This window comes from Marmota monax, unplaced genomic scaffold (genome assembly GCF_021218885.2).
Source record: "Marmota monax isolate L192 unplaced genomic scaffold, Marmota_monax_Labrador192_F-V1.1 WCK01_AAM20220418_F8-fsc00254, whole genome shotgun sequence".
NCBI classification, from domain to species: Eukaryota; Metazoa; Chordata; class Mammalia; order Rodentia; family Sciuridae; genus Marmota; species Marmota monax.
Window position 1 is genome coordinate 806,744 of NW_026694584.1, and position 27,881 is coordinate 834,624.

General features: G+C 51.5%; 1 protein-coding gene across 1 annotated transcript in view; it reads left to right on the forward strand.

The window, feature by feature from the left end:
• The first annotated feature begins 16,017 nt into the window (after positions 1–16,017).
• The window catches only part of Apcdd1 (APC down-regulated 1), a 33,433-nt gene continuing 21,569 nt past the window's right edge, over positions 16,018–27,881 (forward strand). Inside the window, exon 1 of the mRNA XM_046421450.2 lies at positions 16,018–16,168. Within this exon, the coding sequence (XP_046277406.1) occupies positions 16,111–16,168 (58 nt within the window). The 5' untranslated portion in view covers positions 16,018–16,110. The remainder of the gene's footprint in view (positions 16,169–27,881) is intronic.

Genomic DNA, 27,881 nt, shown 5'->3' on the forward strand with positions numbered 1-27,881 from the left:
AGAATAGCTTTTTATTAAATATATTTTAACTGATACATAAAAACATTAAGATTAGACTTATCTATGGAGTATTGTATTTTCTAAAATGTATACGTTGAATAATGCTCAAATCATGACAAATGTACCCACCTTCTCAAACGTTTATCCTTTATGTGAAACCCTTCAAACTCCTTTCAAGTCACTCCTCAGGACTGTCTCTGTAGCTGCCCTACTGTGCAGTAGCACCTCAGAGCTCCTTGCTCTCCTTGGATCGGGCTGGACAGGGCAGGCATAGGGAGGAGATTGATGGAATTGTAACGGGGCCCTGGGCCTGTGGCATGGGCAATCCCGCAGCCATGTCTAATTATAATGCACCAATTCAGAAGAGCTAGGGACTTTTCTCCTAGCTGTGATTTAGTGCTCGCTCACCAACCTTCCCCGTCCCACTCCTGCTCATGACATGTCTTGCCTCATGAAGGAGGTTTTATTTGCGTATGTGTTTGTGTGTTAGGCCACTGCAAAGGACTTTGCCCTGGACAGCATGAGCCCGGTGTGGTCCAGCCCATCTTCCATAGGTACCCAAGTCCCTGCCTCGGAAGCTCTCAGTTGTGACAGAGCAATGGACCCTGCTGGGCCAGAAGCCCGAAGCTGGGGGGCAGAGGCCTTCCTCAACACCTCCTGACCCACAGGCCAGAGCCTAGGCCACACGGCGCTGGCCTTGCCCCCAGCACCCTCTCCAGGGCTCCTCTCTGAGCTCCCAACACCCACAATAGCTCTGGGCCTGTCCATAGCCACAGACTTGCTCTTCCTGGGCTCTCTCCCTCAGGCCCCTCCGGGCGCCCACAGGGCCTCCTCCTGCACTTCAGGGAAGATGGGGCAGTTTCAGGTGGACCCAAGGAAACCCAGGGTGTGTGGAGCCGAGCCAGCCAGGCCTCCCGCGTTACAGCTTCTGGATGCACAGCTTGCGGGCCAGCTGACCTGAGGGCTGAGGGGGGTCGAGGCAGCCCTGCAGGCCCCCAGGCAGCAGCAGGGAATGTGAAGGGCTTCCCATATGTACCAGCAGGCAGAGTAGAAGGGACCTTTGGCCTGGGTGTCCTATCAGGTGGTTGGGAAGACTGGCAGGTGGTGTCTGAGCCCACGAACTTACATGTTTCCTCTGTCCCAGACTCTCCCTGGCTCAGGTCTTCTCATGACCAAAGAATATCTGGACTCTGGTTTGAGACAGAAACCGTGACTCAGGCTACCGACCCCCATAAAGGATTGATCCCCCAGGGGTGCTCAAGTATAGGACAAGGCCATGGGGAAAGGCCCTGGAGGGCCACAGCCACACAGGCCTGGCTATCACCAGGGCCTCTGGGGGAGATGGAAGGGCCCAGACCACCAGAGGCGCCACCGAGTGCCCACTACAGGAGGACTGTGGTGGACACGGCATGCTTTCCCCCTTGCAGTTCCACTAGGTACTGACCCTGAATAGGACACTCATTTTTCAGTCAAGAAACTGGCGTCAGGGACACTGGGGACATGCCACCACTAATCCTGAGGCTGTACCAGGTCGCTGGCTCTGGCGTCCTCTCTCCACTGCCCAGGGTGGTGTCTGAACTGTCAGTCTAGAAGACCACTGACAATGAGAGCCCAGCACCCGGTTTTGAGGCCGTGAGAAAATAATTCCTACTGGACATGAAACCAGTTAACATAATCCAGGGTATGAGAGAAAATCCCCTGTCTTTTTTATACTCCCAAAGTGTATTTGCAATCTGTCACTGGCTGCTGTAGGAAATCAGCTCATTATTGTAGATCAAGTATCCCTTGTCAAAGTCAAGTATCCCTTGACTTTGGATTCTGAATAAAAAATATATATTTGCACATATATAATGATATATCTTGGGAATATCCAAAATCAAAACTGATTTATATTGCACATACACCATATATACAGCCTGAAGTTCTTCCCTAAATTTTTAAAATAATTCTGAGCATGAAACGAAGTTTCACAGGGTGGCATCTTCTACTTGTGGTGTCATGCCAGCACTCAAAAAACTTCAGATTTAGAGTTTGGGATTAGGGTTGACAAGCTGTGTGACTTGAGTGCAGGAGCCCAACGATGTGGGCTAGGCCCTTATGGACATTGTTGTCTTGTTCTAAGCCTGTGAGCCCCACCCCTATGTCTAGGGGCAGAACTGGTCCCCCCATGTGGGGGCTGAAAATCCTGCCCTCTGGCAGGTAAAGGATTAGGCTGTGACCTGGATATATATGACCAGACCACTCACCTAGCTGAGTGTTGGCTGGGTGTGAGGTGACAGATTGGGGACAGCAGGGCAGCCAGTCTCTGTCTCTGGGCAGCTGTTGCAGTGGCTCATCCCAGGGTCTGGGGTCGACGTGTTCACTCAACCCTAAAAGGTCTGGTCCGGGGCCACCTCAGCTGCACGTTTCCCAAGAGCAGCTCTGCGCTTTGTGTTTAAATGTGTGGGTCTCGGCAGCCTCGCCACCAAGAACCCTCCCAGCCGTGTGGTGGTGGGGGGGGGGGTCCAGGTCAGCGTGGAGAGCTGCGGTCTGCTCTCTGGACTGGCTGCAGCCCAGCATGGCCAGAGTCCTCAGGAGCCCATCCGGCCGGCTTTGTGGAGGCTGCTCAGCCAATACCAGGCAGCAGTCCTTGGCCGGAGTACCACATGCCACAGCTTCTGTGGCCCTTGTCTGATCTCAAAGACACTCAGGTCCGCAGCACGTTTCCCCCATTTCACCAACGAGAAAACAAGATTTTCAAGAGATTGAGTGATGCAGTGAAGTCACCAGGATCTAGCACGGTTTTGAAACAAGGCCAATTGGTCACCAAAGTCCGTGTGTGCTCTCACCCACTGACACAGGGTCCCACCATCTGTTCCCCAGCACTGGGCCTGGCAGGCAGTTAATACCAGGCTCATCAGTGGCTCATCTCTGCTTCTGACTGCGTCTCCCCGCTGGGTCCAGCATAGCCCGTGTGTAAGTGGGGAACATTTGTCAGCCTAGACCTTCAGCTCCTTGCTGCCAACAGTACAGGGCTGAGAAACGACTATCAAAATGACAAATGACAGTCAGTCAGATGTGGCTGTGACCGTTAGTATAACTGAAAAAAAATTTTTATAAAAGACCTAAAACAGGTGGAGACCCTGGCCTCTGGAGAGAGCAGCAAAGCCATTCTGCCATGCGGTGGCCTGGGGCACTCTCCTCCCGCAGCCCCTTGCAGCACAGTGCCTAAAGCCAATGGCCCATCACACCTGAAGCAGGCCAGCGGCCATGTCACCTGACACTCACCACAAAAATGCCCAGAACCTTCTCCAAGCATCTGGATCACGGCCTCTGTGGTGCTGCCGGTGGGCTTTACCACGTCAGTCTGCGGGATCCAACTCCGACATCTGTGTGGGGACTGGGCCAAGTCATCATGGTGCTGGGACAAAGGAAAAGGAGGGCACCGAGGGCCCAGTCCATGCAGACAGGAGCCCAACAACGGCTGCACGCTCGGCCTTCAGAGCAGATGGTTAGCCTTAGTTTTGCAAAGCCACATTGTCTGATCTAGCAACACCGTCTCCATACATAAAGGGACTTGGCTCGGGACTCTAAGGTTTTAACATTTCGTCTCATATGAATGCTGGTGTTCAAGCGCCCAAGGAGGGTGGTCAAGTGCTGGGGAATCAGCTCCAACAGCTCTGCTGTGCTGTTCCAGTTTGTTCCGTAGCCACGTGGACTTGATAAACATACGAAGCAGACATCATACCTGCAGAGACAGCTGGACTGAGGCAAGAGGCCATTCTGGGGCACTCACACTCATGAGTGTGAGCTCAGGCTGTGTCAGCCATTCTGCATAGTTTGTGAGCTGAGTTAGAGGTCACTCTAAACAGTGAGGAGCCAAAGCCAAAGCCAGACCAGCCCACTTCTGCCTCTACTCGAAATGAGATTAACTTATTCAGCGGAAGATGCCCCATCTTCATATTTCTAGAAGAAATTGTTCTAGTTGGGAAGAGGAAAATAAACAAAAAAGTGTTTTAAAATAAACATGGAGTTGGTAGGACCACAAGAAACCTTTATTCGAATTTCCTCTCTCTGAGTTGCCTTTTTGTTGTCTGTCTTTTTGTTTCTATTTATTTTAACTTCAAAGAGTTGTATCCAAATGGAATACAAAGTAGGGAGAATGGCTGGAAAGCCCGGTAAGATCACAACTCTGTTTTCATCTGCAGTGGGACCTCTCTGGAGTAGAAGGGACACCCCTCAGGTGTGCATTGGAGTTGTTCCTTTATTTAGATATTATTTAATTAAGCCAGGCACACTCGTTTCCATAAGCAGCTCTAAGTAAGTGTGTTCATGCTGACATTTATGGGACGACTGCTTATCTTTTTCCTGGTTAATGCTGAGACACTGGTCATTCTCTTGGGTCGGTCATACCTCACCTTACCCAGTCCACACCACCTTGCTACATGTGGGAAGTTTGAGCCATCTCGAGATTCATCCAGAGCCTGCAGTGTCCATCATGACCCCGGGGCCACTTCTTCCAGGATGGTGATCTTGTGGAACATGCAGGACCGCTGGAGTGTTCCGTGATGGAGCACTGCCAGATCTTGGATGTATCACTGCCCTTTTAGAGAAGACCCCAGGGCTGAGGCCACAAGGGCCGGAAGGACTAGGAATCTCAGATCCTCAGCTTGCCACCAGAAATCACCACCAGGGAATGAAAGAGGAGAGATTGCATCATAGGCAGGGAAATGTGCAGAATGAAAGAAGGTAGTCCCTGATACCTTCTCCAGCAAGGTCCCACAGAAGACGGAATTACCAGCCCTAGGAGAGTGAACGGGAGTCCACAGGCGAGAAGCCAACAGCCCTGAAGCCCACCTAAAGAGGTATGCTGACTATCCTCAGACCAGCTCCCCCCTTCCTTGCTTTCACATGAGAAAGGGAAGGGTTTTGCAACCTGGTTAAAGGCTCAGATCCCTGAGATATGGGACCCATATTGCACAAGGTGGAAACAGAATAGAACCAGATAACGTTCACAAGTCAGAACAGAACCAAGACAACACCTGGTGCCATTGCCACATTCTCCAGCCCCCGCTAAAACAATAAACAAAGGACCAGAGCTCTAATGTAAAGGAAGGGAAAATCTGGCTTCCCCGAGCTCAGAATACACCAGCAGAGCCAGGTCTCCACCACTCTCTCCCCACTCGCTGCCCACGGGACAGGGCTTGGCTCTGAGGTTCGGGCAGCATCTCCCAGAGCAGATGCCTGGGGTGCAGGCAGTGGGCGCTACGGGATTCCACTGTCCAGCTCACTCCAGCTCACGGCCCCCTCAACTTCAGAGGAAGAACTCAGATACAGGCCAACCTTTCAGGACGTCCAGATTATTTACATTTTATCATGAATGAGTTTCTGAACTCAAATCCTGTTTGTTAAAGAAGAAAGGCAAAGACCATGAGAACTCTGGTATCTTTTGAGAGGATCAGGCAAAGAAAGGAAGCATCAGAGAGACGAGTTTTCAGCATGGGAGAGGAACCAACCCAGGTCAGCAGGGTCCAGAGAGAAGGAAGGGCAGTGTCGCAGAGGCTCTGCCCGGAGCCCTGATGCCCTCTGGGTTTTCCTGGTGAGAGTAATGGTGCGCCTGCATAGACCACTCCTGAAACACGGTGGACACTCAGTGTTTACTGATGACCCACAGAAGGTTCTCGTTATGTTCTAAGCAATGGTCATGACATGGGGATAGAACCTGGGGAATCAGAAAACGAAAGGAGGACTCGGGCCCGGGCCACCTGCAGGCTGGTGCCTAGTCCTCACCCATCTTGGGCCCCTCACTGTGTCAGTGCTGGACAAAATCCAAGTCCCTAATCTACCGCCAATGCCAAGGAGTGGCTCTCCTCTCACGGGGACCTTGGGTTGCACACGGGCTCTCCCAGGGTACATGGAAGGGTCTGGAATATTAGTCCCATTCAGACCCCCAGATTGCACTCCCAATCCCAGGCAGGCGACGTCCCTGCTGGAAAGTGAAAGCACGTTCTCATGTGCACCATTATGACTCTTTCTACTCTATCACCATTATTTAGAAAGGTTGTAGATACAAGTGACTAGATTCTCCCAGAAAATTCTAGAAAGCCAACAGCCTTCAAATGAGGATGGCATCTGTCCGCAGTGACTCCCACACATACTTGACTAGCTTGTCACCACCTTAGAGTCTAATTTTCAAGAATGTATGAGAGCAGAAGTAAGACTTGGTCTTCCATAAATGATGGTGATTGAAGCAGGAGGTCGGAACCACGTCCCCTTCTTTGCTGCTGGGCTCTCTATCTGCCGGCGTTGGTCTGAGAGCACTCCACGACGGTTCTTCTCCACATCCTTTTCTGTCCTTTGACTGCCCTGTTCTCTTCTGGTTGGACAGAGCTAATGTCTGTGTTTGATTGTTTGGCTGTGCTGTGATTTTAATTACTGCTTCTGCAGATTCTTGGGTGGCCAGCCGGCTGCAGCACTAACCCATCTCCCCGAGTTACGCCAGCCTCTGGGGAACAGAGCGGAGCCTGTGCCTGCCATCATTTCACGTCCAAGGGTAGGACTTTGAAAGCGTCGGGATGGGACAAATATGTGTGTGGACGTGTGGATGTGCACTCTGCTTGCCATGTAACTAGCTCCAGCCTGGATAGTGCTGTCCGGCTCTTCCGCTCCAGTATTTTCTACACCTCCCACCCACCTGCACCAATGCTGTTGTCCACGCTGGGGCTCTTCCCCGTGGCAGAGTGGTGCATGAGTGTCCGGGACTTGAGGGGAAGGGTCTTCTATGCAAAGTTTTTGCAGGTGGTTGGATCAAGAGCTTCACTGTGAGCTGCTGGGTTCGGCATAACACACTGGGCCAGCCCTCTCCAAACATGTCAGAGGTCATGCGCCGCAGCGGCTCCTGTGGAATTGGTGACAGTGTGTACCCGGTGACGTTCAGCCTGGGCTGGAAATGCTCAGCCTCACTTCCACCATACACAAAGCAACGGCTGACCCCTCCCACCTACCTGTCCTGCCCATTGCCCATCCATGTCCTTGGAGAGCCACCAAATCTTGGACACTCAGCACATCTGACTCTGCAGTGGCAAGGGAATCCCTCTGTACTGCCTTCTGCAAGGAGGGTCTGAGGCCGCCGGGGCATGGGAGGATGTGCGTGGCGGGGCTGTCTTTCCCCAGTCATCGGGTACTGCTCTGCAGCCTGAATGGATCTTGCAGAGCTGCTTTCTCCAGGGCTTGTCCTCACAGAAGCACAATGACCTCCCACATCCAGGAAACAACTATAGTGGGACCCCAAATCACCAGTGCCATAGATAAGGTTGGATCCCTAGTTACACTCCTAAAACTTTACACCAAGATCACAAACCAGGAGCTCAAGGGGAAGCAGAAAATACTGGACAGCAGGACAGGAGCCTCACACAGGCCCAGAAGCACCAAAGGCAGAATGGATGCAGTCAGGGAAAGAAGCAGGGACACGAGGTCCCATTGCCCCTCAGTAACCAGGGACCCCATGGACAGCACAGTCCTCACGTGCTCCTATCCCACACATAAAACGGCATAGTACCTGCACAGAACCTTGCAATCCTCCTGCGGCCCCAGTCACCTCTAGCCGGCTGATAATACCAAACGCAGTGAGAACACTGTGCAGACAGGTGCTGTAGCGTAACATCATGGGATGATGACAAGAAAAACGTCTGCCCGTGGTCAGCACAAAGGCAGTTTCCCCAGTATGTTCAACTGGTCGTTGGTTGAGGCTGAGGACCCGGAGCCCATGGCCACAGAAGGCCAACCAGGCATATTTAAGAGGAAACCAAGAAAGTGATTAATTTAATCAACAGGGCTTTGTAGCGGGCCTGACCTCCAAGTTTTTAATCAGCACAAAAGAGAGAGCATGGAAGCTCAGGTGGAGAGGAAGGTGCCCTGGGATGAGACGGGAGACCTGGAGTCCTGGCCACCCCACTGGGTGGTGACAGAGCTCTGATGGACGGGCCTCTAGACCCTCTGGCTGGAACCGGGCTCTTGCCATCCACCACGAGGAGACACCACCTTCCTGAGTTCCGAGTGTCTCTTTAATGTCCCCTGCGCCCACCTCTGTAGACCGTTTCGAGTTGCTCACCCCCTTCTGGAATTCCAAGAGGGAAGCGCTGGGCAGTGCTGCTGTGTAGTCTGAGCCCAGCTATGTCTCAGGCACCTGTCCCATCCTCAGGCAGCCATCCCCACCGGAGGGACACTGTCCTCACAGCCGAGGGCCATTGCCACTAAAGTGAGATCAGCCAGCTGGCCCCCACTAGCCCCGTGGGCCCAGAGCATGCCATCCGTGCATGGCTGGAGCTCCTGACCCTGTTCCTCTCTCCCTACTCTCCAACAGTTTGCTCATTTGAGTCAATGGGTCTGTCACAGTAAAACATTTGGTCCCCTCTCCTCCACTGAGAGTCTCTCACCAGCTATGGATGTAGGCGCCCGTTACTCCACCTGAGAAAAACACTGGGGCAAATCGTGAAGAAATAACCTGCTGGTGCAGGTAGGCTTGCCTGGGCCTGTAGGGCCAGCTCACGTCCATCCTCAGTGGCCAGAACCCTGGCGCCTTTCACTATGTATCTGTTTACAGAGTTCCCCTCTTGCTGTCTCTGCAAGCACAGGGCAAAGTCACCAAGTCCTGTGGAGAAACAGCAGAGTCTGACTCGGAGCCTGATCCGCACCTCAGAGGGCAGCGCACCTTCTCGCGCCTTGGAGGCCTTCCTCGCCTCTCTTGGGGTTTTCCACTCTACCTTGGAACAGCCCCACTGTCTTCTGGCCTTCTCAAAACTGCAGGAAGCCAAGACAGACGTCACATATTTGGAAGTCTCTAGGGAATTATAAATGTTACATTAATGTGGAGATGAACTGTCACTGTGGCGTGGAATTGGGTGCCCATGTGTGCATCAGAGACCTAGGCTTCAGAGAGATGAAATGTGACTACACACAGCCATTCCTGAGTGGTCACCCCTCTCCATGCACACCCCTGGAAACACAGTCACGGGATATGCGGCCTAGCCGAGCCCTAACACGGAAACATTCAGACGCCAAGCTGCGGCAGCATTTTCGTGGCTGGTTCACCTGCCTTTACAGATTGCAGTTATCTGCTCTAAAACTACAATGTTTGCATATTTTACCCATAAAACCTTATCTGTAAAATATCTAAGCTTTAAGATCCCAGCTACAGTCAATGTCCAAATAGCCTACATAAATCCTCCCATTGGCTCAGATATCTCAATATAAGATGGAGAAGTCCAAGACTGTCGCAGAAGTGAAGCAGGACATCACTGAATGTCTGAAAACCACTGCTATGAAATAGAAGTCCCACTTCTATGCAGTTGTGAATTTGGGGCAATCCACTCCATCTCTGTGGTCTTAGTTTCCCACTTAAAAAGAGAGACCAGCAAGAGAGACCAGCAAAAGTGAACTATCTAAATCCAAGAGAAACAACACAGACAGGACGGGGCATGCAATGGATGGGAAATATGGAGAGGATTGCTTCGGACACTGAGGATGCCTCCCTTCAGGATCCTGGCCTTGCAACTTTGATCAGAGCCCTCTGGCCTGAACTTTGGCCTTTGAATGGTTAAAACAATGGAAGTCTGCTTATTATCTCCTTTGGAAGATCTGGTATTGTGTGGCCACCTGGAGAATCAGTCCATGCCAGGAATAGGTCACGACATTGCCCTTATACAGACCACATGAAAATCACCATCCAAATACACGTAAGCCTTTGAATTTATTTTGAAATCAATATTTCCTCATGTGTTTGGTATGTTGAAAGTGATATGAAACTCCAGTTGCATGTGGCAAGTCTGTGGTGCCATGCTGAGGAAGCATACAGTGCTCTTAACTGTACATGATGTGAACAGCTTGGAGAGCACTAGCTTGCTCAGATCCACACCAACATGAAGTCAAGATCCAGAAAGACAAGGTTGTATGCTTTGTCTGACGGGGGAAGCCAGTCCAAAATATGTGGGGTGGGGGAGGAATAAAAGAAAGAAAAGAATAAGGGGCGGGAAATTCCATCAAAATGGAAGAGTCATTGGTGGAGTAGGGGAAGGGGCTAGGATGGAGGGAGGAGGACGGGACAGGGGAAGACAGTGAACTGACCCTGATCCAACTCCCCTGTGCACACGTGCAAATGGACCACAGTGAGTCCCAGCATCACGCCCGCCCACCAGACACTAGTTTTTAAAATTATATAAGCAAATAGCAGAAATATCAGAAATATCAATAGAGGGAGGGAAACTGGGGAGAAGGTTGGGGAGGGAAATACGGGGGACTGAATTAGAAGAAATTATATTCCATGTTCTATGACTATGTCAAAGTGAGTCCTAATGTTCTACAAAACTAAAAAGAGGGGCTGGGGTTATGGCTCAGAGGTAGAGTATATGCCTGGCATGCATGAAGCACTGGGTTTGACCCTCAGTACCACATAAAAAAAAATGAGATATGGTGTCTACCTATAACTAAAAAATAAATATTTAAAAAGAACCAATAAATAAAAAATAAAAAAACAAACACAAGAGAATACCTTACCTTCATCACCACGGGAGTACAGTGCATCCTTCTCAGGGTAAGCACCTGTTGATAAAATCTAAATAAGGTGAAGGCAACTCATGGATATTAGGTTATGTCATAATTCATACTGAATTGTTTAGTGAACCCATGATAGCCAATAAAATAATCTTCAAAGACGATGAAAATCAAGCAAATAACAAGATCAATATTGAGGGTGACCTTACGATGTCGTATTCAGACGGCAGGTTGTCACTTAGATGGTCAGCTGAAGTGAGATCTTTAGTTCCATGTTGTCCCACTATTCGGAGAGTTAAAGGGATGAAGTCAATGTGCATGTCTGACATGTGACCAGTTATAACAGGACTAACCTATCACTCACTCATCTTACACAGGGCTCCTCAAAACTTTTTCATTATTGCCCCCAAAGAGACTTTTAAAACACTTTTTTTCTCATTATCTTCCTCCCACTAGACTGTAGGTACCGTGGATTCATTTTTCATCAGCACTGTGTTCCTTTGGAGGGCCACAAATCATGGTCACACCTAAGCTTTTTCACACACACTCAGCCATAGAAAAAGTTCTTGTCCCCTGGGGAGCAGCTTCTCCATTGTTGAGGATACATGGTCTGATCTAACTCGTTCTTGTCAGTGAGTTACTTTTTTAGGGTGAACTTGTGTAGTGCTGAACTGTACGTATGCATCTGACTGGGCCCAGCCAGGGTGAGTGCCCTGCCCAAGGTCACACAGCCAAGTTGCTCCTGCCTAGCACTCTGGCTCCTCAGCAGCCGGGCTTGGCTGACTCTATGTCAGACACGTTGTTGTTTCTCGTGGTGCTATGGCTGGGGTCACATCCAGGGCCTCGCTGGGCAAGCTCTCCACCATGAAGCACATCCCAGCCCCAGCCGGGTCTGAGCATTGCAGCACCTCTGCTCTCCAACACCAGAGTTCTGTCTTCCTGCGGGAGCCTGTGAATAGTGGCTTAGGGTGGAGCTGGCTTGGAAGGACTCCCTCCTGATGATCTGGTCTTAGAAGCACCCTTTTGGACGGACTTGAGAAGGGTCTGGGGAGGGGACAGAACTTCCAGCTTCCTTTCTGTTCTCAAAGAGTTACAAACTCCAGTTGAACCTTCAAGCCACTAGACAGGGCCACCAGCCTCCCAGAAAGCACCCCCGGCGGGGGAGTGGGTCTCAGATCAAATGCTGGGGCCACATCTCCTCTCCTGTGCTGGGTCCTTAGCCTGAGTCTGCTTCCCAAGAAGAGGTGTCTGATGGCAGCTGTCACCCTCCTGCACACCATCTGTGCCCTGCATGGTCACAGGGTGTGTCTGGTGTCAAGCAGCCACTCTATCCCTGCGGACGGACGGTCAGTGGTGGAGGAAGAACGGCAGGCCCATGAGCACCTCGTTGCTGCTCTCGCGCAGGGAGACTGGAAGGAACTGAAGAGGAGCGTGATGTGTGGTGTTTCGTTTCTTAGGCCCTGAAGATTGTGCTGTTCAGATGCATCTGTTTAATTTTCGGTATGGAGTCTGTTGCACTTAGTGTGTTTAAAAAGTAGGATTCTTAGTGTGACCCATTCCAAGGCTTCCGCAGAGGGATGTCCTTATCTCTGCCTCTGAGGAAGATGTGTAGGATTTTTTAAAATGTGTATGTCTTCACCGTGGACCAAAGTCCTGCTGCAGGCAAAGCTGAAGGCCCATCTGGCTCCGGTATGCGGTGGGGTGGAGCAAGGAGTGGGGCAAAGAGGCAACAGGTCCCACCTCCAGGTGTCCCAGCCTGTGGGGATTTAACCTATGTCACAGGCTGGCACCGACGTCCAGCATGTCCTGAGCACAGTCCTGTGCCTGCTGACATTCCCAGCCTGAGGCCACAGCGCCACTCCCACAGGTTCATCATGCGCACGTCTTGGTATTCACATTTATTACTCTGGCCCTTCTGAAACATACCATTTTCTTCAAGAAAAGAAAAGCCTCGCACCTCTGAAATTCCAAACGGTTTGCATGATGTTAACTTTTGCAAAGCCTGTGTTAGAAAAGCAAGTGGTGGCACAGGTTTTATGGGCCTTGGTCCCCAAACCTCCCAGGGTAACAATGATAGTGAGCTTGCTACGGCTCCACTGATCCATGCCCCCTAAAGATTGTGACATCCTGCTGTGAAAATCAAGCCCAACTGATGGATCCAACCATTCCCTGCAAAGCACATCCTAAAACATTGGCTCCTGGTCACAGTTCCTACAGGAAAAGCGGTCAGTTCTGACAGAGAAGAGGTCATGGCTCAGGAGCCAATCAGCAATGCCCCGAGGAAAAGACCATTAGGTGATCATGATGCTGCCGGAGCAAATCATGAGAGTTCCCTCCTTCACGCTTTTTTCTTCTCCTGACACGACCATTGCATACAGTCCTCTGGGTATCTCACTTGCTTGGGGATGCTGCCAAAGGGTCCTTCCCAGTGGCCCATCAGGGCTTCTCTCATTATCACCAGGACAGGGCACCCAGGCTCCTGCTCTAGGCTGGTGCCCTCTCCGCTAGTCTGGGGACTTTCTATGCTCAGAGCTCTACATTCTGAGCTGATTTAACAATAGCTTTATCACTTCCCAGCAAGGTCCTCTTCCTGATCCTATGACTCTGAGCATAGATTCACAAATAACCACTCTCAAACAAATCTGTAATATATATATATATATATATATATATATATATATATATATATATATATATATATTTTTTTTTTTTTTTCATTCTTCTTCAGAAGTGGGTACATTCTAGCAAAAGCAAAAAGTAATACAGAAGCCTGGCACAGTGGTGCAGCCTGGCACAGTGGTGCAGTCCAGCTCCTGGGAGGCTAAGGCAGGAGGGTCACCTGAGCCCAGGAGTTCAAGGTCAGCATGGGCAATGTAGGTCCCATCTGAAAAGAAAACAAACAGAAGCCACACAGAAGATGAGCCTATGGGGAAGACCTCCTCAGCAGGCAGCAGTTGTCCACAGGACACCTCTGGACGGGCCATGTGCAGGGTCCAGTATCTAAACCTAAGACATCGGGAGGAGAGAGTTCACCGCAAATGGATTCCAAACTGCTGGTCTCATTCCGGCTGTTTACACCACACTGGTGGAACCAGTTGGGAAAACAGAACATTGAAACAACTTGAATGTCAAGAAGGGGCCAAATTACAGCTGGCCCTTGGTTTTATTCTTTCTTATTTATATAACAAAATCAAATAACTACTGAAGTGAATGTATTAACTACTTGTTGTACTAATGTGTAATGAATGACCTTGACATTTTTCAGTCACTATCAACAAAGCTGCTTATAGGAAAACACCTGCTCCTCATAGCCTCTTCCGTTGTTTGCTTGATCCAAATATTCCCTGGGACTGAAAGGCATTAAGTGGGAGAGAGAACTGCAAAACCTCAACGTGACCGAGGATCCTAGTGTGTGTTCCTTTTTTGGTACGGGCTGGTGTGTGTTCTTGGTGCCAAGGCCCATGTTTTGCCTAAGCAGGCAATGAGTGCTATATCATTTCCAACTGCCCAACATTTGTGAAGAAGTCAAGTTCTTCATTTAAAATGAAAATCTGACCATCTCTTGAGAGACATTCAAATCCTACATATCACTGTGGCCGCCCACGCCAGGCAACCAGGATGAGCATACCCTAACCCTAACCCTAACCCTAACCAGAAAGAGGGAGCCAGGCAAGATTCACTGGAAACACATCCATGGCTCCAGGGCATCATTCCCAGGGTCTTCTTGAGCCCACACAGAGATGCTGATGTTCATGGTCAGCAAACAGTGGTGACATTGACTCTCAGGACACTCTGTAAGGGAGCAGCCGGTATGTGTGGTATGTGTTATAATTCCCCATGTTAATGATGGAAAGAGGAATGATGGTAATATTTACCATCACACCAAAACACTGGTGACGAGGTAGGGTGGGGGCGCTGGGAAAGTGGAAACTGTCAAGTGCATCCTCTTGTATTTTACTATCATAATGAAGTCAAGATCCAACTAGTTTTGAAAGTCTAATGCCTAAGGAATTGAATTATTGCTTTGTTCAAAGGGGCAGAAAACTCTCTTGGAAAGTCAGGCATTCATGTAACGTGTTTTATTTAGGGAAAACCCTAGCAGGGCTGAGTCAAACAATGCTCTCTACACCCATCTCATGCCTGCTCTTTGTCCCAGGAGAAGAGGTGGACTGACATTAGCTTAGGAGCCCATTAAGCTGGCTGGGAGAAGTGAAGGGCTCCTCTGCAGAGGGATCTCCCAGGTGAAGTAGGGGCTTTGTACCAGCTCTCCAGGGAATTCAGGACTAGGGAGGAAGCTGTTTCTGCCTTGAAGTCTCAAAGGCCAAAGGAAAATCACCCTAAAGGAAAAACACCCCTTCCTCAGACCACAGGACACAAATAAGATCATCCTGTTTGTGGTTATTAGATTTGTGGTGGGGGAGGATCAGAGAAGGAGAATAAGGGAGAGGTTCTCTCAGATTTCTCCTGTGTTTCAACAAGTCTTCTGCTTCCTGCGAGGGGGTGGAAAAGATAAAGGGCTCCTGCTGCCTACATCTTGTTCCTCACAGGTCAGGGCCTGCGACAGGGCTTCTATGCTCCCCAGAGTAGCCCAAGTGCTCACTAGCGATGGGGGCTTGCAGTGAAGGCTGCACAGGCTGCAGAGCAGTTCTGCTGATCCCAACTCCTCTCTAATCTCTCTCTCTCTCTGGCACGTGTATGTGCAAGAGCACACTCACGGCCCAATCTTAGCAGGCCCACTTTGCCCAGCTCCCACTGCAAACCCGCAGCCTGGTGGGCCCTGGACAAAAGTATGGAGACGCTTTCCAAGTGTGAATCCATACCCATGCGGTGGGCCAGAGGGTGAAGGGCCTATTTCCTCACTCGCAGAAGGGATATAGTCCCAAACCTGTAAGCCCCTCAAGGGAGTGGTAGGGAGGAAGCGCAAATGGAGCGGGCAGCTGGGCAGGAGGGAAAGGACTGGGGCAGGAGGGGAGGTGGAGGGAGAGGGCAGGTAAAGACGGGGCGGGGGAGGAAGGGGCTCTGGAGGGAAAGGATGGGGCAGAAGGAGGAAAGGGAGGAGGAGAAAAAGGAGAAGGAAAGCTAGGGGCGCGTTCAGCCAAGAGGTCCCAAGGGGCCCTGGGAGGAGGGGAGGAGGAGGGGAAGAAATGGGGAGAGAGTGGGAGGAAGAAGGGCGGCGGGAGGAGCCGGTCCGGGGGGCGTGGCCAGCGCCCGCCCTCGCCCCGCCCCGGCCCCGCCCCTAGTCCCCGCCCCGCCGCAGCCGCCCTGCCGGTGGCGCTGGGGAAATATGAAGAGGCGCGGCGGCGGCGGCCACTGCAGCTCGGGGCGGCGCGCGCGGCGGCCGGGGCGGGACGCGGGCCCGGGCGCGCGGAGGCCGGGGCGGGACGCGGGGAGGCGGCGGCGCTGACGCGGGCCGGGCGCCCACCGGGGCCCGCGGGGCATGGGGCGCCGAGCCCTCGCCTGAGGCCGAGGCCGGCCTGGCCGCCGAGCTAGCCCTGCACGCCCCGCGCCAGCCGGCCCAGCGGAGGGGAGCGCAGAGCGCCCGGGCGCGGACGCGCCGCGGGCTGAGGCCACGGAGCGCTGGAGATGTCCTGTCCGCGCCGCCTGCTGCTCAGCTACCTGTTCCCGGCCCTCCTGCTGCACGGTGAGTACAGCGTGGAACCAGCTGCGCCGCGCGGTCTGCACTGCCCCTCGCGGGCCGGGGACAGCCCTGCTCCGCTGCGGCCCCACGGTCCCTGCCCCGTGCTGGGGCTCCGGAGCTGTGTTGCTGCCGAAGTGTTCTTTCTGCAAAGGCGCAAACGTCGCCCACACCGACGCTTTTATCTCCAGAATCTGTTGCTTCGCGTCCGAAGGAATACTTTTATCCACTCTGTTGGCTTTTCGGACTGGAGACTGTCACGAAATCGCAGGCTTCGCGATCCTGTTTCCAAAGTGTCAGCGCGCAGGGGCTCTTAGTGCGGTCCGAGCCCTTACTGAAAAGAGAAACCTTGATCGCTTAAGGGCAGTACACCTCGCGGTGTCCCTGTGCGGTCCAGGACCTGTGTTTGTGGTCTGCTTGCACTCTGGGCTCTCTCTGGGAAGGTGGGGTGCGGTGGCCTCCGCTGGCCCTCTGGGTGCAGTTCAAGGGCTTCTGGTAGCTAGGATTTAACCTGAAACCCAGTTTACTAAGGTTCCCGGGACCTGATGCCCTGCTTCTCTCACTGGATGTGTTCTGTTTGTGCTTCCCATGCCACATTTTCTCGGGAGTGTCAGCCTTTGAATAGAGTTACAGAAATCGCACTGAGCAATATAACAAATGCATTGGTGTGAAGAAGGTAGGTTTTGTGCAGGTCATTGTTGATATTCATAGTGGCCATTGCAGAACACAGTGTGCCAGAAAATATCCTAAGCAACTGTCCCTAACAGCCAGACACCTGACATCTCAAGAATGACTTCAGGACTGTCCTTACCCTGAACCCACCACAGTCACCCCAGAACTTGCAGCTGCCTCTGGCTTTACAATGCCTTGGAGTCAGCACTGAAAAACTGGGCTGTCGACCCCGGAGGATCAAGGAAAGGGAAGAGAGTTTAACCCACAAGCTGCTGTGTCTTTCTTTCTTTGTAGTCTTGCCACCAGTGGGAGGCTCCTGTAGCTCCCAGGCCCAGCGAACATGTCTGGTTGGGCCAGACCTGCTGATTGCCAAGGTGTGCTCTGAGCCCCAGCCATCCCCACGCTCTCAGAGTTAGGGTGGAAGCTGGCAGTTCAGAGCAGAAGAGAGAAGGTGTAATTACAGGGTTGGGCTCCTAGGCCCATCTGCTTAGAATTACAGAGCAGTTTTAATCTTTGGCTGAAACATGAAACAAATCAGAGCCAATGAGCAGATCAAACAGCAGCTGCCACACACACAAGAAAAAAGAGAGACGAAACAGGCAAAATTGGCCCCTTTGAAAGACTTGTAGTATCTGTGGAGAAGAAGGTCATGCAAATGAAAATTCAATTCAAATAAGAGAAATTACTTAAAAACTTGGCATGTGCAGAATTCTTTGCAGACAAGCACTGCCTTTTGAACTGCAGAAGAGATCTCAGAGGTGTAGCTCGGTTTCCTCTAAAGAGTTCCTCCCTCCTTGGAAAGGTGGGGGTTGTCTATACACTCCTCCCCCCAGGCCAACCTGGGATGCAGTAGCTGGCAGACATCAAGAGCCCAAGCATGTCCATATGTCCTCTGGTCTAGGATAGCCCCAATTCTCTTGACTTTGAGATGTGGTGGTTCCTTGGAGTCTGGGTCAGCCTGCCTTGGTGGGAGGGGTCTTAGTGGAGCCGGGCAACTGGAAGACGCAGTCTGTGGAGTCTGTGTGTATGCGGAGGGGAAGAATTTAAGATAAAAAAGGAGGTTTGCAAGTTTAATTGGATGATATGGCTTAACCTACCAAAAGCATCTACAATTCCAAAATAAATTTGCAGTGACAAAATTCTCCAGAAGCTTTTGGAGATCAATGCAAGAAGTAAACAGAGGGGATAGTAGTTCAATTTATAAATCCTCAGAAAGGTTTATCTTAATTGGTTAGGATGATGTCAAGCACCAGGAAAAAAAAATGGATATAGCCTCCTCCCAATTTTTGCTTGATGGAAGTAGTTTTAACAGAAAAAGGGTATTGATCCACTTGACCCCAGGAATGTTTTCATGGAGCATGTCCTAATGCTCAACAGAGGGTTTCACAGGCATTTGAGACTTCTGTAGAAGCAAGATCAATCATTTGTGTCAGTAGACATGTGTCTGTGTGAGGGAAGTCCTGAAATCTTCTTAGAGTGACTTAATGACTTTTTCCTGATAAGTAGGCATTTGATTTCTGGAACTATGTGATACCATTTTTCTCTTTATGATAATAACTTTGTAGATGGAAGCAAGTGTTCAATGTTTCTAAATGTACTTATGACAAACTTTAATACATTTATCTTCACACACACATACTCAGAGGGTTGCACTGACAAGTCAGGTCAATGAGATGGAAAAGCACACAGAGCCAGGTGAGGACACAGGTGATACCGTCATGTGTGGCATCCAGCCTTTGTTCAGGTTCTTGGCCACATCATTTCAATTCATTGCAAGTCATAAATCACCCCTAAGTTCTGTTGGTGAGTAAATTAGTCTCTGGCAGGACTTGAGCCTAGTGTTTATTTTTGTTCTTTTTTAAAACTGTAAATGTCGGGCAAGACCCAGGTTCAAAATGTGTTGGCATCAAAGTACACATGTCACCTTTGCTCTCCTCTTCTTCGGACTCTGAAAACAATTGCATTTCTTAATCCAAATAAAACCCGTTGAGTGTCATGAAAGCATGCGGCTGGGAAATATCCATTATCACTGTTTTCTTTGCTTAGAGGAAAGCTGCGGATGTTCAGATGTCCAGTTCTAAAAGTCAGTCAGCCCCAGAAAGGCAGATTAGCAGGAGGCATCCAGATCGAGTGAGTAAGTGGTGTTTGAACGCCCAGTGAGGCGCTTCCTCTTGGTTTGTGGGGACCTGACACTGGGCCAGATGTGGAGCATGTCCGGCAGTGTATGACTTTGAAAGGGGACACTGACTTTTGGGGAGGTGGAGACTTCTCCAACAATTCCCCTTCACTCAGGCTTATGCTGTCCAGACTTAAAGACTGAGTGGGTGACCATCAGAATGAGAGGAAACTTTTAAATGGCACAAAATAGAAATCTTGGAAACTCCAGTTTATTGAAGATAGTTTTTGTACCAAGAAAGCCTTCCCCATACCCTTTGCCATCTTTTTCATTAAAAGAAAAGGAAATCTCGGAAAGGAACCTGACTCATTTGTGCACAAAGGGCCGAAGGCCTCGGGCCCTTGCTGGATATTTCCCTTGTTAAAACAATGGACTTGCTTCAGACATGGCTCAGGTGGCTGGGGAGCTTACAGTCACCTGCCCTCTTGTCCCCCTCAGAAGAGAAGAGGTCTAGAGAGGTGGGAGCAGTGGCCATAGTTACCTGCTGTTGAGGGGTGTCTCATGACAACTTGATGCAGTGGGTCAAAGTGAAGCATAGAGCAGTCTGCTGGCGATGGCCTGGGTGCAGGGTGTCCAGTACTCGCCACAGGGCGGGACTGCAGCAGGCTCCATGCCTGCAGCTGAGGCCCTTACCAGGGACCCTGGGGAGGCCATGTCGCCAAGGCTCCTGTGCGTCCCTCCCAGTCCAAACGTCTGTGGACTGCTCATGGGACACTTCATTCACTTCGAGTAGATCCTTCTGGAAAGGGAGTGAGAGACAGGTTCTAGGTCAAGGGGCATGTGGTGTCCCACTAGTGTCATGAAGGGCGCTTTGATCATTCCACTGGCCCCTCATTCCACACTCACTTGTGAAGACCTGCTAGGTGACACGTGCCAGTGTCACCACTGTCAGGGTGGAAACTGGGAGGGGTGTCCTCTCCCCAAGGACTCCTGCAAACACCCAGGGTTAGGAAGAAATGCCCACTGCAGAGCCCCAGAGCCAGAGGACAGCCCCCCTGGGCCACTCTACAGGCTAAGGATCCCACACATGCCTCACCACACACACACACATCTCATACACACACCATACACCACACACACATCCTAAGCCACATACACACACATACCCTATACACACACCCATACACCACACATACACACCCCCTACGCCACACACACACACATACACACACACCCTATGCCACACACACACCCTACGCCCCCTCCTCACACCCTATGCCACACACATACACACCCAATACACCACACGTACACCCTACGCCACATACACACACACAACCTATGCCACACAAACACACCCTATGCCACACACACATACCCCCTGTAAACACACACCCATACACCACACACACACACACACCCTACACCACACACACATCCAATGCCACATACACACGCAAACACACCCTATGCCACACACACATACACATCCATATACCACACACCCACACACTACATACCCTCACACTACCCACACACTTACAACACACACACACCCCATACCCCATACACCACCCACACACATATACCACACTTACACATACACCATTCACACATGCCATGCACCACACACACACACACCACACACACACACCCCATACACACACCCCATACACCACCCCCCCACACACTCCCTGTACACACACTCAGCTTTACAGTCTCTGGTTTGACCCCAGTATCTAGCCCAGGGACCTTGGCATTGAAAATGATGTCACTGGAAAATAACTCATCCACTAAAGTTAAATGGAGCCAGGCTTGAAGCTTTGACTTTATTATTTCTCCTAAAAGGAGACCACATTTAGTATGAAGGTGTACAGTTGGTAAAAGCAGTTCTCTTAGCTTTTTATTGCAGAAAAAAAATGGAAATGAATATAAGACCTTGGTAAGCACCCATCACGTTTGAATTGCAGCAGAACCAGCGTGTCTGCACCCACGTCCATTGTGTCCCAGGGGACAGCCCTGGAGCTCACCCGACAGGACCCACTTCAAAGCACACCTTCATGAGGAGGGTGCCTGTTAAATAGCCGGCAAGTTCACGGCCACATAACTAACTGCGCTTCATCTCATCAGCTGCCCTCTACACGTCGGCCAGTTCTGACTTGAGGTGCGCCCGTCACTGCATGGCCCAGGTTTGCAGGCAGACCAGTGAAGGAGGGAACCTGCAGAGTGAATGGGAAGAGAGCCGTTCAACCTCTGCCCATGCAGACACCCGGCACCCATCTGTCATCCCAGCTACCTGCCATCCCAGGCAGGAAGCAGCAGGCTCGAGGCCAGCCTCCACAATGTAGCCAGACCCTGTCTCAAAGTAAAAACTACAACGGGCTAGGGTGTAACCCAGTGGTAGAACACCCCTGGGGGCCATCCCCAGTGTCCCCCAGCAAATACTTTTACCCACAGACAGCCATCAGTATTTTAACTAATGTGATTTTTTTGTTTTGTTAAGATGGGTTTTTCTAAAGTATTAGAGTACATACGGAGAGCCCATCCTGACCTAGATCCAGTTCAGTCCACGTGTGCTTAATAATTGTTGCTCCCTCCCAACAAGGTTTACGTTCTGTACATGTGAAGTTTCCCCATCAGTCCTGACAGCAGGGGAGTGTCGGGGCCACCTGAACAGGAGCTGTGCACCTACCTCTAAGTCCTGAGTACAGAGGTCTTGGACTGTATGTACTACACCTGCAACACAAGTGGACTTCACCTCTGCTCAGATAGGAAAGGTACAGCTCTGGGAGTGGGTGTCACCCGATGGGGTGAGTGACACCCACCTGTTTGTTGTAATCCTACCCTTCTGCCCTTTTTGACTAGAATGTTCCATGGATTAGCTCCACCCAGGGGAGAATCTGTGGAATTTTCATTTCCTGTCAAGGGTGGTCCTTGCCTAACAGAGACCCCAGCACACAGTAGGCACCTGCAGTGTTGAAGGAAGGCAGGTTGAGCTTCTGAAGGCACTGCCCCTCCCGCCCCCACTTTCTTGGAAGGTCCTGCCTGATCTCCCCGTGCCTGGTCTGCTTTCTGAGTGCACCTGGCACCACGTGGTGACCGTAGCAGAACTACCTTCCTCCCCTGAACACTCTGTGTGCGGGATTCGGTGAATTCAAGGGGCCTAAACTGCTCGGTCACTTTTACTTTGGGGCAGTGCTGGGGATTGGACCCCAGGCCTCACCTAGGCCTGCATTCTACTCTGAGCTACACCCAGCCCCACGTGGACTTCCACTTAGGCAGGCAGCCCTACATGGACGGCCAACCTTCTGCTGCCTTTCATTTAGGAAAATCTGTTTCCTATTTGATGTCCTGGGAATTTTCGTTCTCTGAACAGGAGACAACCGAGACTGTGATGGTCAACAAGGTCTTTGCGTTGTCCTTGGGGAGTACCATTGTGGAGTGGCACTACTGGGGGAGTAAATCCCCAGTGCACACACATGGATAGCCTGCGGAGCTCCTGGGTTTCGTGGAATGTTCTGGAAGTGGTAATCTATAAAACTGTGCCCTGGAGCCTGAAGGACTTAATTCGTTTTCAACAGGTGAAGTTTCCTTCCAGAATCCACTTACTTCTCCCATATTCTCCCGGCCATAATTCCATCTGGGTCCGTCCAGGCCTTGCAGTGACAGAATGGCCCCGCTGGGCGCAGAGCCTGGGGCTGCCTGAGCGCTGGTGCCGTGGACTGCCGGGGTCCCTCAGTGTCCTCTGGCACTGCAGAAGCAAATCGTCAGAAGAGCCAACGGCAGCTGCACATTTCAACAGCAGCGTCCACATTTCAACAACCAGATATGTGATTGACAACAGTACACAAATAATCCAATTAAGGGGAGGGTTTTTAAATTACTGTAGGTAATAAGCACATTTACTACGAGGAATGACAGGTGTCCCAGGCAAGAATGGTCATCATTGTCAGCTGCGGTTGTTTTGTTCTGCCTTGCAAATCATCAGGATGATTGATGTGTGCCACTTAAGATCTGTTAAAGTAGGACGCAGAAGGACTTTCAAAAGTCCCTTTTCAAGAGTAGTGCTGAACCTGCCCGCCTACTCCCTCCCCTCCTCGGGCCCTCCCTCTTCTTTCACCCCCAGTTTGCAGAAAATGGTCAGCGCCCTTCAAGACCACATAAAGGGTGGAATGCCATTTGCTGAAAGTCGTCACATTTCTCATTTACTTGTGCAGAAACGATACCAGACTGAGCCGGTGCAGTAGGCTCCTCGTGGTCTTCCTGCTTCTGATCTGCTTGTCCCTAATCCCTCCAAAAAAAAAAAAAAGTGGTCTTTCCAAAACGTCAGTGGCATTCTCCTCCTGCCCTTACAGTGATGAAAGCTGTGGGGTGCCGCTTCAGCTTCCCAGAGGGGCCTCCCTCCACACGTACATCCTGCTTGACCATGGCTGCCTGCCCTCTGCCCACGGGCATCTCCATCCCTGAGCCTGGTTCTCCCCACGGGCACAGCAGCGCCCTCCTGTTGGAGGTGGTGTCTTCTGCCTGGACAGCCCTTCCTTCATCGGGCAGAGATGTCCTCCATAACCCACAGGGAGATGCAGGGCCTGCTTCCTTCACAAGCCCCTCTGGGGCCTAGACCCTCACCCAGCCCAGCCTCCAGGCTATAATGTCCGCAGCTGCCGTGCAGGGAGCAGTACCCTGACCCGCAGGCCTCCTGACTGTGGGAGTGAACGGCTGGGCTTACACCTCCAGGGGATGCGGGAACACAGGCCCCTGGTGGACCAGAATTCTCAGGCGGTATCCCTGGAGGGGGCACCAGGGCTGCTCTCAGAGGAAGCCTCGGATGTCAGGACGCTGCTATGACGCTTGCTCCTCTGCTCATGCACTCGTCCTGCCCCATGGTCTCCTACACTTCCAGTCTCATGACCTCTCCTCACCTAGCCTTCCTGCCTTGTACTCTCTTCTCGCACACTCTGCCTGTCTCCACATGATCTCCTCTGGCACTCTTTCGCCGAGACACTGTGACGCTGTGACGCAGGATGCAGTGCAGCCTAGAGGACTCGCCAGAGCTGAGCAGAGGCTGTGGCCACCCGCTGTTCCTCCAAAGCTGAGATCAATCAACCTCATTTTGAAAAACAAGTTACCAAGCCTCAGGTGTTTTGTCAGAGCAGTAGAAAACAGACCCGTGTGAACACCAGCCCGTCCTTCTGCCCCACACTGAATACTGCCCTAGAGCGTGAGCCTGTCACAGCGTCCTTGGTGAGCTGTGACAGCTGTGGGTGTCTCCCTACCTGGCTGCTCACTGAGGCTCCCACTGTACTGACTGCCTCAGGGGCCCCTCAGCCTGGCCCACTCGCAGTTGCTTGGGTATTGGTTGGCAGAAACCCAAACCAGTTGGACACTTCTTCCCTGCTTTCCAGTGATGGGCAGATTGGGCTTTGTTTCCTCAACCACTGGTTGAAAGGAGGCTGCCTTCCCTGTGTGACTCCAGCCTCAGGAACAACCTGCATATGTGCTCACTGCCACTCTTCTGCCTCTAGGGTCCCACTTTTCCTCCCAGGACCCCTCCTTCGTCATCTCTACCCTTTTCAACATCTATGTCAGAATGTCAGAGAGACTTTGAGAACCTCAAGGTCCAAGAGCTTGCCTTTGTTCCCCTCTGTGCCTCTGGTCCCTAAAATAGACACAGTAAGAGTTGATGGGCATTCGTTGAGCCAGCAGAACAGACAGGCTCCAGGTCTGGCGCTCGGGGTCCCGCCCCTTCCACTCCAGGGCCACGGGCGCTTGGTGAACGCTCCTGAGAGCTAGCTGCTTGTCTGTCTTCCCGGCTCAGAGTAAGGCTGACCCTGGGCAACTTTCACCATTATTTTAACTGTCTTCTAGTTAGGAGGGACCTTTTGAGGTTGGCCTAAGAGCCTTGTCACTAACATTGATGGTAATGACACCGCTGTGCTCAGGAGAAGCCGGCTCTGGCAGGTGGGTGACACCTCTGCTCAAGAGAGACGCGGATACCAGCACCTGGAAGGTTCAGGTGTTGGCGGCTGCCGTGCTGACAGGGGATGGCCGGGGGCAGGACGCCCTTGTTTCCTGCTTGGAGTTCTTTATGGTGGGATTGCAGTGGCCAGGAGGGCGGCCCGCCTTTGCCCCTGGCAACTGGACTCAGACACGCCTTTGAGCACTGGCACTTCCTTCCCATGTGCCTTTGGGCTCCATACCTCTAGTCTGATGGCAGATAGGCTGGTTCTGAGAATCAGGAGCACACCACTGAGTCTGCGTGTGTAGTGCCCCCCCTCACCCATGGCTCCTGCCCTCCGCCCCGACCACCAGGCCTGTAGTAGAGCATGGTGCCTGTCAGACATCAGTGAAGCCACATTCTGTCATGGCCAGAGCGGCTGCCGGGCATGTGCTCTCCTACATCTCCTTCAGTGACTTAGAATTGAGGGTGCCCAGGAGAGCCAGGCCGTGCTTACACTCCACTGCCCAAACGCCAAGGGCAAGCAGTGGCCATGGAGCTGCGTGAGAAATCCCCACGTCTCCCTGAATAGATCAAAGGAATGTCAGAGCCACCCCCGGCTGCTGCAGTGACTCACTGCTTCCCAGAACTACTGTTAAAGCCTCGTGTCATCGTTTAAATGCAATCGTTTTTGTCTCTGGTAACAAAATACTGATGCATCTTAACCATCATTGAAATCGCGGGTTCAGTGAAACCCTCCCCGTGGCAGGTCCAATTTCCCCCCCAGCGAGCGGCCCCTCCACTGCACCCATCTTGTTATCTCCATGGAAAACACATGCAGGTGGGGGAGTTTACCACCACGTTTTAGAACACAGCCTGGCTGTGGTCACTGATGGCACCTTTACTGAATGCTTGGGTCCTGTTTCAAGTAGACCCTTCTCCGACTCCCAGTGCCTTGTGAGTTTGGCTAAAACCTATCTGAAACTCCTCACAGCGTGATCGATCACACGTGGACCCTCCAACAGCAGGCCGTGTTGCCTTTTGTTCCTTGATTGCTGAACAGGGACATTCAGAAAAGCTTTACTGTCATCAAGAGAATCGCAGCCCCGGGACTCGGGGAGGTCCTATGAGCATCGTATCTCCTGCGTCAGATTGAAACCAAATAAGAGGACAATGTGGTGTGGACAGATGGGGGTTGAAGACCAGACAGTGAAGAGCACTCAGAGGACGCTGTCAATGGTGTCCATGATAGGAGGGCCAGTCGTTCACCAGATTCATCCCTTGCTGACTGCCCCAGTGCCAGAGCTGACCACTGAAGGGCAGCGTCATCAGACCTGGGGGAGCTGATCAAAATGCACATACTTTGTAAACAGCCTGGCTCTCAAAACAGAAGGAGAAAAATGGCTGGGAAAGACAACTTGTCTCCTCCCATGGCCTGGGGAGGGATGGTGAGGGCTGCGGGGACACACCAGGAGTGCCCCTCCAGTAGGAGGACCCTCCCACATAGTAACAAGGTCACCAGACAGAGATCTCCCGTTTCTGCAGTTTCCCTCATTCCAGCTCAAGCCAGAGGCAGTGGACTGGGCCAGACAGAGCCAGCGGGGAGACTGCATTAACCTGAGCTACTTAACCCTAACCCTAACAGCATAAACCTAACCCTAACATTCCTAACCCTAAAACAAATACCCTAACCCTAACTGCATAATCCTAATACCCTGACCCTGAAACCCTAACCCTAACCCTAACTCTAATACTAACAACCTAACCCGATCCCCCTAACCCTAATTCTAACACTCCAACCCTAATACAAATACCCTAACCCTAAAACAAATACCCTAACTCTAACTACATATTCCTAACACCCTAACCATAACCCTAACACCTTAACTCTAATCCTGACTCTAAATACCCTAACCCTAACCCCCTAACCCTAACCCCCTAGCCCTAACCCCAACCCAGTCATCTTTGTCCGGGATCGCTGGTCACGGTTTACCTGGTGGAGATGCCAGGAGGTGCCATGCCTCCTTGCCATGGGCTCAGGTGAGGTGCCAAAGCAGCTGAAATCCTGCTCCTTCTCAAACCAGCACTCACCTGCAGGAAAACCCAGGTCACAGTGGGGACGCTGCCGTTTCGCAGCCGGGACTCTCCACCAAACAGTAGCTCCATCTTTGAGCTTTTCGACCACATGATAGCAGATACCTGGATATGACAGAAATCTAGAAATTTCAGATATCTGGATGTCACCTGCCTGCAGGCCTGAGTGTGTCCTGGTAGATTTTCTTCATGTGGCTGTAAGTCACTGTACTCTGGGTCTCACTTGTGATTTCAGATGGCCCTCGTGAGCCATGGTCTCCATGAGGTCATTCAGGGGTTGGATGAAATCGAAGGATCGCCTCCTCAGGAGCAGTGATCTGATGGGTCGTTTGACTTTATGTAGATTCTGTTGTATTTTCACACATTTGTCTAACTCTTGTCTCTTTCTGTTGACATGGTGTCAAGTACATGGCGGGCCCTCCCTAAGACCCATCGATTTGTTGGTCCCTTCAGGAGAGACTCTCAAGGGGGACTGGGCTCTCAGCGATGCCCCATTTGTCCCCATTGCTTTCCTCTGGACGTCAGCTGGTGGTGACTTTGCATGGGTAGATGGTGGCCAACCTAAAATACCATTGTGAAGATAAACTTATTCCTAGTCATGCTTTACTCTCCAGAAACAAAATTGTGATCTTCTCGTAATTATCTTGATTAAAAAGACTGTGTGGACTGTTCAGTTTTTCTGAGACTGGGTTCTTGTGGAGCTCCGTCTTGGAGGCTGATAGCCCAGTTAGCACAGTACTGGCTCTCCTCTGGGCCCGTGGCTGTGTCACAGGACGGTCGGCATGTTGGCAGGAGCGCTGGTGAGAGGCGGAGGTCACATGGCAAGTCAGGAAGTATAAGAGGCTGGGGAGTGGCCAGGCACGTTCTTTTATGACAGCCCCCTTGCAACCACCATCCAGGGT